This window comes from Rhinichthys klamathensis, unplaced genomic scaffold (genome assembly GCF_029890125.1).
Source record: "Rhinichthys klamathensis goyatoka isolate OS25496 unplaced genomic scaffold, OSU_Roscu_1.1 h1tg000237l_1, whole genome shotgun sequence".
Taxonomy (NCBI): Eukaryota; Metazoa; Chordata; class Actinopteri; order Cypriniformes; family Leuciscidae; genus Rhinichthys; species Rhinichthys klamathensis.
Window position 1 is genome coordinate 1,024,597 of NW_026606760.1, and position 11,643 is coordinate 1,036,239.

The following is an 11,643-nucleotide window of genomic DNA, read 5'->3' on the forward strand; positions in this document are numbered from 1 at the left end:
AACAAAGCTGACATTTTTTTGTAATATTTAGAGCCCCCTGGTCCTCCTGGCAGCCTTAAAGTAGTTGATAGCACAAAGACATCGATTACACTTAGCTGGACAAAGCCTGTGTATGATGGTGGTGCTCCAATTATTGGATATCTGGTTGAAATGAGGAATAAGGTGCAAATGGAAGGTGAACTAGTGAGAGATCCTGAGGAAGGCTGGAAGAAATGTAATACTTCTGGACAACTTGTCCTAACTGAATTTACAATTATTAACTTGGATGAGAGACAGGAATATGAATTCCGAGTGTCTGCTCAAAACCAAGTTGGCATGGGCTGTCCTGCTAACCTCAAGGATGCTGTATCACCAAAGGAGGTCAATGGTAAGTGTTTGTTTTAAAGTGTCGCTTATATGATTCCCCTTGAAATTCAGTATACTTATTCAGTCTTTTTTCTTCACAACAGAACCTCCAGAGATTGATCTTGATGCCAGTCTAAGAAAAGGCCTTAGCGTTAGAGCTGGATGTCCTATCAGACTTTTTGCAACAATTAGAGGAAGACCAGCACCTAAAGTGACTTGGAAGCGCATGGGTATTGACAATGTCATTAGAAGGGGTCATGTGGATCAGATTGATACAATGACCTTTCTTGTGATTCCTGAGTGTTCACGTGAAGACTCGGGCAGATATTGTTTGACTCTTTCAAATGCCTCTGGAGAAAAGGCTGTATTTGTTCGTGTAAAAGTCTTAGGTAAACTTACATTTGCATAAAATGAATTTTAAAATTAAGATAAGCTTTACATATACCCAATACCAAGTACTGTCGGTAAAACTGTTCCTGAAATTTATCAACAGATACTCCTGGTCCTGTTGGTGGACTGGAGGGAACTGATATCACAAAGACAACCTGCCAGCTTGCATGGTTGCCTCCAGAAAATGATGGTGGTAGTCCAATCCTTAACTATGTTGTTGAAAAGCGTGAGGTTGACAGGAAAACATGGTCAAATTGCACAAATGACTTAAAGAAGACAAGCTTCAAAATCACAAATCTGACACCAGGAACAGAATACTACTTCCGGGTGATGGCAGTTAACAAGTATGGCATCGGTTTGCCTCAAGACTCTCCAAAGTCCTACCTAGCTACAGATTCCAAAAGTAAGTCCACATTGCACAGTATAATTTATTATATTATGTTATATTGTATTATATAATATAATGCATTTTAAAAATAATGTGTATATTTTTACTTTGTAAAGGTGAGCCTGATCCTCCAAAGAAGATGGATGTATTAGAAATTTCTAAAAACAGTGCAACTCTTGGGTGGCTGAAACCACTTAGAGATGGTGGATCTAAGATTAATGGATACGTTGTTGAATACCAGCAGGATGGTCAACCTGAGGACAAGTGGACATCATACTCGGTTGTGAAAGACTTGACCATTGTTGTAGCTGGACTAAAAGAAAACACTAAGTACAGATTCAGGGTTGCCGCAAGAAACGCAATAGGATGCAGTTTGGCAAGAGAAGCTGAGGGCATATTTGAGGTCAAGGAACAGCTGAGTATGTAGACAAAGATTTTGTGCTCTCCCATTATTAATTTTTATTTTTATTCATGCTATGTTTTTCATGAATCACTCTCTGAATACATTTTATACCTTAATACCTTTTTTATAGTGGCACCAAAGATCATCATCTCTGATGTGGTTACAGCAAGAGCAGGAACTAAACTTATAGTTGAGGCTCTTGTGTCTGGGAAGCCTGCACCAGTCACTAAATGGAGAAGAGGAAATGATGATTTAGTTACATCTGATCGTCTCTTCATACAAAAAACATCAACCACAAGTACACTTTTGATCAAAGAAGTTACAAGGAAGGATAGTGGTTATTACAGTTTTTCTGCTGAAAACAGCACTGCTAAGGTCAACCAGATCATCCGAATAATCATTATGGGTAAGTTTATTCATATATATATATATATATATATATATATATATATATATATATATATATATATATATATATATATATATATATATATATATTTATATATATATATATATATATATATATATATATATATATATATATATTTATTTATTTATTTATTAAATAGCAGGGCTTGACATCAAGCCTTGTCATGTACTTGGATTTTTGGTGGTGTAAACATAATTTATTCTGAAGCAATATTTAGAGACTTTTAGATACTTAAATCTGTATATTTTTGATTATTACCCCAGGGCGTTATTTACCTTTATAAAGGCAATTTTTTTTAACCTTATTAAATCTATGCCTCATCTTTTAATGTCAAATTCTTACATTTGCTCAATAAATTCAATTATCATAATAAGACACGACAGAGCTGTTACCAATCAAATTAAATATTTTACAACTGCAATAAATATTGTGATGAGATTTAATGTTTTAAATACGATTTTGAATAAACAAATAAGACATGTTGGGAAACAATGCAATAAGACTTTAAAACATGAAACTAAACCACCAGTATGTAGCGGCAAGTCACTTAATGAGTGAGTCATTGAGTCATTCATTAAACCGATTTGTTCAAAATGCTAAATCATTCAGTAACAAAACACCGCTGAGTGTTGCTTTGAGACGGCACAATAGTTCTGCTGTGATCTTTTTTTGGAACTATTTTCGTTGGTGAAATAAACAAAAACAGTCAATATTGTATCTTGTGACTTATTATTAACTACTTGTTTATTGAACTATAAAATCAACGTAACATTTGCAATCATGATAATATTCAGCAATACAGCTCCCTTGGACTTGTTACGTTACTTAACTATATAACATTATAAATAAAAAATGAAACATTTAGAATTAGAGTTTCTTCTGTGAGTTACTTTCTGTGTGCTGTTACGCTCATTTGTTTTAATTTCTCCACAAAGTCTCTCACAAAGAGACATGAGTCTCAACAGCTCGACCTTCTCACCAAAAATATACTATCCATTGCCAATAGCTGTTTACACGGACTGTAATTAATTCTCACTGAATTCTCGCGTTTCAACGCTTCCCTAATTATTTTTTGTCACTGAGGTTTTAATTAGTCTACTTGTCGAGTCGGGCAAGTAAAATGATCTTTCACTTGCCCCTTCAAAAAATCCACTTGTCCTGGACAAGCGGACAAGCATTAATGTTGAGCCATATATATATATGAGCAATATCATACGAGTAGCAGTGCGATATGGATGTATATCAGCACGGCTGTGATTCGGCCGTAGGCATGGTGTGGTCTATTTTTTATTAAGAAAATTGTCTTAATAGTCTTAAAAGGTGAAGTCTATTTTGAAGTCTATTAAAGTCAAATTTTTTCCCTTTTTTTAGACATCCCTGGTCCTCCACAGGGTCCTCTACAAATTATTGAGGTGGACGTAGATGCCTGCACACTAGCATGGGATTCACCTGCTGAAGATGGTGGCAGCAACATCACAAACTACATTGTTGAGAAGTGTGATGTGACAAGAGGTGACTGGGTCACAGCTGCATCTTGCACCAAGACCAGTTGCAGAGTTGGAAAGCTCACATGTGGCAAAGAGTATGGCTTCCGTGTCCGTGCTGAAAACCGCTTTGGAATTTCAGAACCAATTTACGCCGAGAAGGTCATTGCTAGATATCCATTTGGTAAGTCTCATAAATTGACACATTTGAACACAGACATGCAAAGGGATTAGGCTTTATTTACACCAATACAAATTTTTCGATTTCAGATCCACCCAGTGAGCCAAGGAACTGTTGTGTCAACAAAATCAACAGGGACTTTGTTGTGTTGTCCTGGGAGATACCAGTGAACGATGGCGGCAGTCCCATCACAGGATATTGCATTGAGCGCAAAGAAAGAAATAGCCTCTTGTGGGTCAAGGCAAATGAGGTCCTTATTCGCTCAACTGAATATACATGCACTGGCCTCATCGATGGTCTGGAGTACACATTCAGAGTGTCTGCTGTTAACAAAGCAGGACAAGGCAAACCAAGCAAACAGACAGATTTTATCACTGCGAGATCTCCAGTTGGTATGTGTAGGGGGGAAAACATGCTGCTGTCACTTTTAATAAAAGTTAAAAATTAAAGCACTACAAGTTTTATGTATATTCTTTTTCAGATCCACCTGGCAAACCCCAAGTTCTTGATGTGACCAGAAATTCTGTCTCTCTTATCTGGAACCGTCCAAAACATGATGGTGGAAGCAAACTCATTGGTTATTATGTTGAATCTCTGAAGCTTCCAGGTGACAAATGGATGCGTGTCAACGCAAGCAGTCAAAATGTACCAAAGGAGGAATACATTGTTCCTGGACTTGAGGAGGGAGCCCAGTACAAGTTCAGAATAATTGCAAAGACAGCAATTAATGTCAGTCTGCCCTCAGAGGAATCTGATACTATCCCAGTTATTGCAGAGCATGGTAAGTCTTACGTTCCACCAATAATGTTATAATTTTCTAAATGAAGGACTTTATATAGTTTATTTGATGTCTCTCTTTGTATTATCTCAGTTCCACCTAGAGTTGAGATTAGTCTTGAAATGAAGAAATTAATCGTTGTCAAAGCTGGAGCAAATGTCTGCCTGGAGGCTGAAGTTTATGGTAAACCAATGCCAAAGGTCACTTGGAAGAAAGATGGTGTTCCATTCAAATTGGCAGAAGGTATGAAAATGACTCAGAAGGTGCATCTCTTCTCCTTGGAACTGTTCTCTGTGACAAGAAAAGAGTCTGGCGAGTACACCATTTCTGCTGAGAACCCAAGTGGCACAAAGTCTGGCAACATTAAATTGAAGGTTCTAGGTAAGTTAACATTAAAAATATGCCAAAAAGCACTGAGTGTGCATTGTCTTTCAAACATTTAAGAAAGTGTATTTGTTATGTGAAAAATGCATAATTGTGTTTCTGCAGATAAACCTGGACCCCCAGCATCAGTGAAGATAAGCCATGTTTTTGCTGACCGAGTGAAACTGAGGTGGGAGCCACCTCTTGCTGATGGTGGTTCTGAAATCACAAATTACATTGTTGACAAACGTGAAACAAGCAGAGCTAACTGGGCACAAGTTACTGCTAACATTAATGGTCAGATAACGGACTGTTCCGTGGAGAAACTCATTGAAGGCCATGAATATGAGTTCCGCATCAGTGCTGAGAACAAGTATGGGGTTGGAGACCTAATTGTGACTAATTCTGTGATCGCCAAGAATCCATTTGGTAACATTTTATTCTTTCTTGTGCATTTCTATATTATAGATATAGACCGATGAGTGACCATTACAGTATTTTCATTACAGCATTGACTTTTTTATATTAATAATATAAATAATATTACATATAATTAAAAATGATTTAGAATGTACTCTTGTTTTTTTTCTTTATTTAGAAGGCTTTATGATGCCCAATAGTTTACAGCAAAAATTATAAATTGTAGGGAAGTGAAAAACCACTAGTACTCCATTTTAGTACTCTAGTCTTAGTTAAAATCAAACATGTTACATTATTTTCTACACGGTTGTAAATATGTGGATGTTTTTATAAGCTTGACTGCATAGAATGGCTGTTATGTTCATTATGTAATATAAACATGAGCAATGTATTTAAATAAGTTAACCAATAATTGGGTAACTATTGGTTAACTACATTATTGGTCAATAAGTTGTAATGGTGTTTTGGGTGTTATTCTTTAAAGGCTTTTCACCATTAGAAAAACCTAAAAATCATTCAAAAATGTCAAACCAATTATCGGTGGATCTCTAAAACTAATGTAAATATATTATATAAATTTGAAAATGTATATTCCTTAAACAAAATAATGTGATTAAACAAATACAACCTAAATCTTTTTTTCTTTTTCTTTTTTTCAAATTAAGATGTTCCAGGACCATGTGAACCTCCAATTATTACCAATATCACCAGAGATCACATGACTGTAAGTTGGAAGGCCCCTGCTGATGATGGCAAGGCTACTATTCTTGGATACATGGTCGAGCGGCGTGAAACTCAAGACCTCAATTGGGCTAAAGTAAACAGAAAACCAGTTATTGACAGGACAATTAAAGCTGGAGGCCTTACAGAGGGATCCGAGTATGAATTCAGAGTCATTGCATTCAATAAAGCTGGTCTTGGCAAACCAAGTGATCCATCAGTTGGTGTTATTGCAGTAGACCCAGTGTGTAAGTACTAACAATACTACATTGGTCGATAATTAACAATTAAGTTGGGAAAAAATACCTTTTATAGTTCATGCATTTAAGTCCTTGTGTTTTTGTGGTTTTATCATAGATCCTCCTGGACCACCTGCTTTTCCAAAGGTTGTTGACTCTACACACAGTTCAATCAGTTTGTCCTGGACCAAGCCAGCCTATGATGGCGGATGTGAAATTCTAGGTTATCTTGTTGAGTACAAGAGAGCAGATGCAGAAGACTGGCTGAAGTGCAATGTTCCAAAGAATCTCCAGGCAACAAAATTTAATGTTACTGGTCTTATTGATAGCACTGAATATCAGTTCCGTGTTACTGCTGTAAACAAGATTGGATTTGGAGAGCCAAGTGAAGTTCCTGGAAAACATATGGCAAAGGATATCCTGAGTAAGTATATCTCATAACTGAATATATATATATATGGGATTTCAAAATCTGTACATTTCTGATATCATTTTCATTAAAATTTTCTCTTAGTTGCCCCTGAGGCTGAACTTGATGCAGATCTCAGAAAAGCATTAGTTTTGCGTGCTGGAGTCACAATGAGAATTTATGTACCTCTGAGAGGGCGTCCTGCTCCAAAGGCAACATGGACTAAGGTCAATGCAAACTTGAAAGAGAGACAAGGTCTTATGATCAAGACAACTGAATGGGATTCTTTCCTTTATTGTGAGGAAATCAACAGATATGATGCCGGCAAATATGTCCTAACTCTAGAAAACAGTAGTGGTACCAAGTCATATACCATTGTTGTCAAAGTACAAGGTAAGTTTTTTTTTTTTTTTCACAAGTTTCCATTTGAGGTTTATTATTTACTGTATCTAACTACTGTCTGTAAATGTACACAGACACACCTGGACCCCCAGTCAATCTGATTGTTAAGGAGACCTCAAAGGACCATGTATCAATTACTTGGGATGCTCCGCTAATTGATGGTGGTAGTCCAGTTAAGAGCTATGTTATTGAAAAACGTCTGGCTGAGAGAAAGGCATGGACCTGTGTTGCTCCTGAGTGTTCCAAGACGTCTTTCAGGATTACTAATCTCGAAGCAGGAAAATCATACTGCTTCAGAGTCCTAGCTGAAAATATATATGGCATTGGTGAGGGTTGTGAGACAGCTGGACCAGTCAAAGCCTCAGGTGAGACTTCTTTGATAATGTTGCAAGTTAGTTTACATTTTAAATATATTAATCTGTTAATTATACTAAATTCTAATATTGATGTATATTGCAGAGCAACCTGGACCAGTTACAGATTTTAAACCTTCAGAGATCACCAAGAATTCTTGCACTCTTGGCTGGAAGAAGCCAATCAGTGATGGTGGAAGCCATGTTGTTGCATATGCTCTAGAGATCAGTGAAGGGGAAGACAAATGGAAGCTTCTAATTAAGTCTAAGCTCACACAGTACACAATGAGTGATCTTGTAGAAGGAAAGGAGTACTTGTTCAGAGTCAAGGCCATTAATGAAGCAGCTGAAGGACCACCAACTGAGCTTACTGTCTTGCCTAAAGATCAAATAGGTATTCATATAATCTATTTCAGGGGTTTTCAAAGTCAAATACAATGGGACTTCTGACACAACAACCCCCCATTTATATACCACAACAAACCCAGCCTGAAGTAAAAACTTCAATTAGCAAAAAGCTAAATTATTTATTTAATAAAATATTAAATATGCTAATTAAAATAAATATGACAAATACTAAAAGAATAGAATAAAGACACAAATGAAAGTGCTTTAAGGTTGTTTTTATTCTCTAGTAAAAAATACTACAGAAATTAAATTATAAAAAGTAATCAAATACAAAACAAAAAAACTGCATACTCATCATTGTATGAATTAAATATGCTACAAAAGCTATTCGAGTCATTTTTCTCTCACAAGGATGTCACTTTAATACCTTATGCACAGATCCAATATAATGATACACATATATCGGTTACTTAAGACCATGAATAGTCTGGCATTTTAACAAAGTGTGTATTTGTCCGTTCAGGTACAATGGGCCATGCAAGAGAACTGAACGCACACTGACATGCTGCTTTCTGTGCGTGCACCTCGTTTGTGTGTGCATGGAAGGTTGCCTGTCAGCGTTTGGGTGCCGAATTGGGGCAGTCGTGGCCTAATGGTTAGAGAGTCAGACTGGTAACTCAAAGGTTACATTTTCGATTCTCAATACCGGCAGAAAATGACTGAGGTGCCCTTGAGCAAGGCTCCTAACCTCCAATCTCTCCTAACCCCCCAATCTGAAGAATTCAGTTCTCTTGCATGGTTTATTGTGCTTTTAATAACTTTCAGGTATGTTTCAATCTTTATTTTCTCCTTCACCCATGTTTCTTTATTGCTCTGACATGTTAATTACTAGGGCTGGGAAAATAAATCGATGCTTCGCAATTCATAGATCGATTTCGAGATTTTCAGAATGCATCGCGATTCTCTCTCGAAATGATTCTGAGCTTAGTTTTAGTTTTTAACCGCACGCTCAAATGCTCACGAAGAAGAGCGCTCATGCGAGAGAGAATCGTAATGCATTCTGAAAATCTCAGAATCGATCCAGAATAATTTCTCGATTTGCGATGCATCGATTTATTGCCCCAGCCCTATTAATAACTTTAAGCAGCCCTACACTCAGCAGATAGATTAACATACCATGATATAAAATATATAGCAAAATCTCTGTTGTTTGAAACTGGTTGCACATTATATATTTGTCACCCAGCCCTACTGAAGTGCTCTCCCCAGACTTTGAGAAGCCCTGGTGTGCCTAATAGTTGCATTTGTGTCTTAGTGGGTATACAATTATGTCCATTTAACATTTTCCTTTTTCTCTTTTCTCTTTACAGTCCTTCCACACTGCAACCTTAAAGGCTTGCCAGACTCTAGCTATGTAGCAAAGGAAGGAAGCACTGTTCGCCTTAATATCCCTATTATTGGTATACCTGCTCCAGCAGTCACATGGAAAAAGGGTGATGTTACTTTATCAGATAGTGGCAGAATCTCAGTTGAATCAACCGCAACAAACACAGTCTTGCTGATTCGTGATTGCCATAGAGTCGATGCTGGCAAATTCACTATCATTTTGAGAAACATTGCTGGAACCGAGGAATCAACTATTGACATTAAAGTTGTTGGAAAGCCTGGAATCTGCACTGGTCCTATCAAATTTGATGAAATCACAGCAGAGGCGATTACTGTAGAATGGGGCCCACCCACAGATGATGGTGGATCAGAAGTTAGCAACTATATTTTGGAGAAGAGGCATTCTACTGCTAACAAGTGGGTCACAGTTGCTTCTGCGATTCAGAAGAACTCTATGAGAGTTACAAGACTTCATGACGGAACAGAATACATCTTCAAAGTTTGTGCTGAAAATAAATATGGAGTTGGAGAGTACCTCAGATCTGATCCAGTGATTGCTAAACATCCATTCAGTAAGTATTTAACAGGAAAGCCCAAATATGTTTTATTTAATGAAATGTGCTGGATATTTAAAAATATTTGTTTACATCAAATACACACTTTTCCCTACACCAGATGCACCAGGGGCTTCAGCAGCACCTGAGGTTGTGAGCATTCGTCATGAGTCTGCTATTCTAACATGGTCTGATCCAAAAGATACTGGAGGCTCTCCCATTACAGGTAAAACATTTCTTAACTACAGTTATTTATTTATTTATTGTAGTTATTTAGGAGTTTCGTCGTATCTAAAAACTTTTACTTCTAATATTGCTTATAGGATATTATGTGGAATTCAAAGATAGAAATAGCTTAATGTGGAAGAGAGCCAGCAAGACACCTCTGAGAGTGAAAGAATGCAGAGTGACCGGTTTGATTGAAGGCCTGGAATATGAATTTAGGGTAATAGCTATGAATGTGGCGGGACTTGGAAAGCCAAGCAAAACAACTGAATCACTTGTTGCACTTGATCCTATTGGTGAGTCTCAGTGTGCTCTTTTTTTACTTTTCCTACTTCTATTTGTGCTGGTTATGAGGAAGAAAGCACAAAATTATTTTTGTTATTATTATTGTCTCTTTCTATAGATCCACCTGGCAAACCTGATGTGATCAGTGTCACAAGAAACAGTGTAACACTTATTTGGACTGCACCCAAGTATGACGGGGGCCACAAATTGACTGGCTATATTGTTGAGAAATTAGAGCATCCTGGAAAGACATGGATGAAGGCTAACCATGTGAATGTCCAAAGCTGTGCATACACTGTTACAGACCTACAGGAAGGCTGTACTTGTGAATTCAGAATAAGGGCTAAAAATGCAGCTGGAGCTATCAGTGCTCCCTCAGAGACAACTGAGCCTCTTATCTGCAAAAATGAATATGGTAATATTGTCAGGTTTTAATGAATTTGCTTAACCAAACCCTCCATAAACATAACAATGTTTATAATCATTAATTAACTTTTTACAGAACCGCCAACTATCACAATTGACCCTGAAATGAAGGATGGAGTGACTGTGAGGGCCGGAGAAACAATTGTCATCACAGCATCAAGCATTCTTGGCAAACCACCTCCTACAGCTGTGTGGTCTAAGGGTGGAAGAGAATTCAAGTCCTCAGATATTGTCCAAATCACAAGCACTCCCACATCTTCAACTTTGTCTATCAAGTATGCCAGCCGAAAGAACACTGGAGAGTACACCATTAGTGCTAGCAATCCATTTGGTATCAAAGAAGAAAAAGTTAAAGTGAAAATCCTAGATGTGCCTGGACCTCCAGGTCCTATTGAAGCCAGCAGTGTCTCTGCTGAAAAATGCACATTGACATGGTTGCCTCCAGAAGAAGATGGTGGCTGCAGTATAAAATCATATATATTAGAAAAGAGAGAAACCAGCCGCCTACTCTGGACAAAGCTTGCTGAAAATGTAATGGATTGCCGCTATGTTGGCAGCAAGCTGATAAAGGGAAATGAATACATATTCCGTGTTTCAGCAGTCAATCAGTATGGCACTGGGGATGCAACACAGTCTGGACCAGTTAAAATGGTTGACAGCTTTGGTAAGCCCAACTTAAATTTTTACTGCATTATTTTGTTTCAGTCTATATATATATATATATATATATATATAGTTTTTTCAACTTCTTCTTTTTTTGCAGGACCCCCCGGGCCACCATCAAAACCAGAAATTGATAATGTCAGTAGAAATGCTGTAACAATTTCCTGGAAGAGACCAACTATAGATAGGGGAAGTGACATTAGAGGCTATAGTGTTGAGAGAAAAGAGAGAAGGGGAATGAGATGGGTCAGAGCTTCAAAGAAGTCAATTTCTGATCTACGTTATAAGGTCTCAGGCCTGTCAGAGGGAATTGAATATGAATTCCGTGTCACTGCAGAGAATAAGGCTGGTTTTGGCGAGCCCAGTGAGCCATCACAACCTGTAATGACAAAGGATATTGCATGTAAGTTGATAATTGTTGTTTTTTTAATTGCATATTTCCAGATATATT

The 11,643-nt window shown here is 37.4% G+C and overlaps 1 protein-coding gene across 8 annotated transcripts in view; it reads left to right on the forward strand.

Moving 5' to 3' along the window:
* The window catches only part of ttn.2 (titin, tandem duplicate 2), a 163,009-nt gene that overhangs the window by 108,875 nt on the left and 42,491 nt on the right, over positions 1 to 11,643 (forward strand). For all 8 annotated transcript variants that reach the window (XM_056265681.1, XM_056265682.1, XM_056265684.1 and 5 more), the window contains 21 exons: positions 32 to 367; positions 450 to 734; positions 839 to 1,138; positions 1,240 to 1,542; positions 1,657 to 1,932; positions 3,328 to 3,624; positions 3,711 to 4,013; positions 4,103 to 4,402; positions 4,493 to 4,780; positions 4,889 to 5,191; positions 5,848 to 6,150; positions 6,260 to 6,565; positions 6,656 to 6,943; positions 7,027 to 7,317; positions 7,412 to 7,699; positions 9,024 to 9,611; positions 9,715 to 9,819; positions 9,917 to 10,114; positions 10,222 to 10,518; positions 10,606 to 11,193; positions 11,293 to 11,595. In XM_056265681.1, the coding sequence (XP_056121656.1) occupies positions 32 to 367; positions 450 to 734; positions 839 to 1,138; positions 1,240 to 1,542; positions 1,657 to 1,932; positions 3,328 to 3,624; positions 3,711 to 4,013; positions 4,103 to 4,402; positions 4,493 to 4,780; positions 4,889 to 5,191; positions 5,848 to 6,150; positions 6,260 to 6,565; positions 6,656 to 6,943; positions 7,027 to 7,317; positions 7,412 to 7,699; positions 9,024 to 9,611; positions 9,715 to 9,819; positions 9,917 to 10,114; positions 10,222 to 10,518; positions 10,606 to 11,193; positions 11,293 to 11,595 (6,546 nt within the window). The remainder of the gene's footprint in view (positions 1 to 31; positions 368 to 449; positions 735 to 838; positions 1,139 to 1,239; positions 1,543 to 1,656; positions 1,933 to 3,327; positions 3,625 to 3,710; positions 4,014 to 4,102; positions 4,403 to 4,492; positions 4,781 to 4,888; positions 5,192 to 5,847; positions 6,151 to 6,259; positions 6,566 to 6,655; positions 6,944 to 7,026; positions 7,318 to 7,411; positions 7,700 to 9,023; positions 9,612 to 9,714; positions 9,820 to 9,916; positions 10,115 to 10,221; positions 10,519 to 10,605; positions 11,194 to 11,292; positions 11,596 to 11,643) is intronic.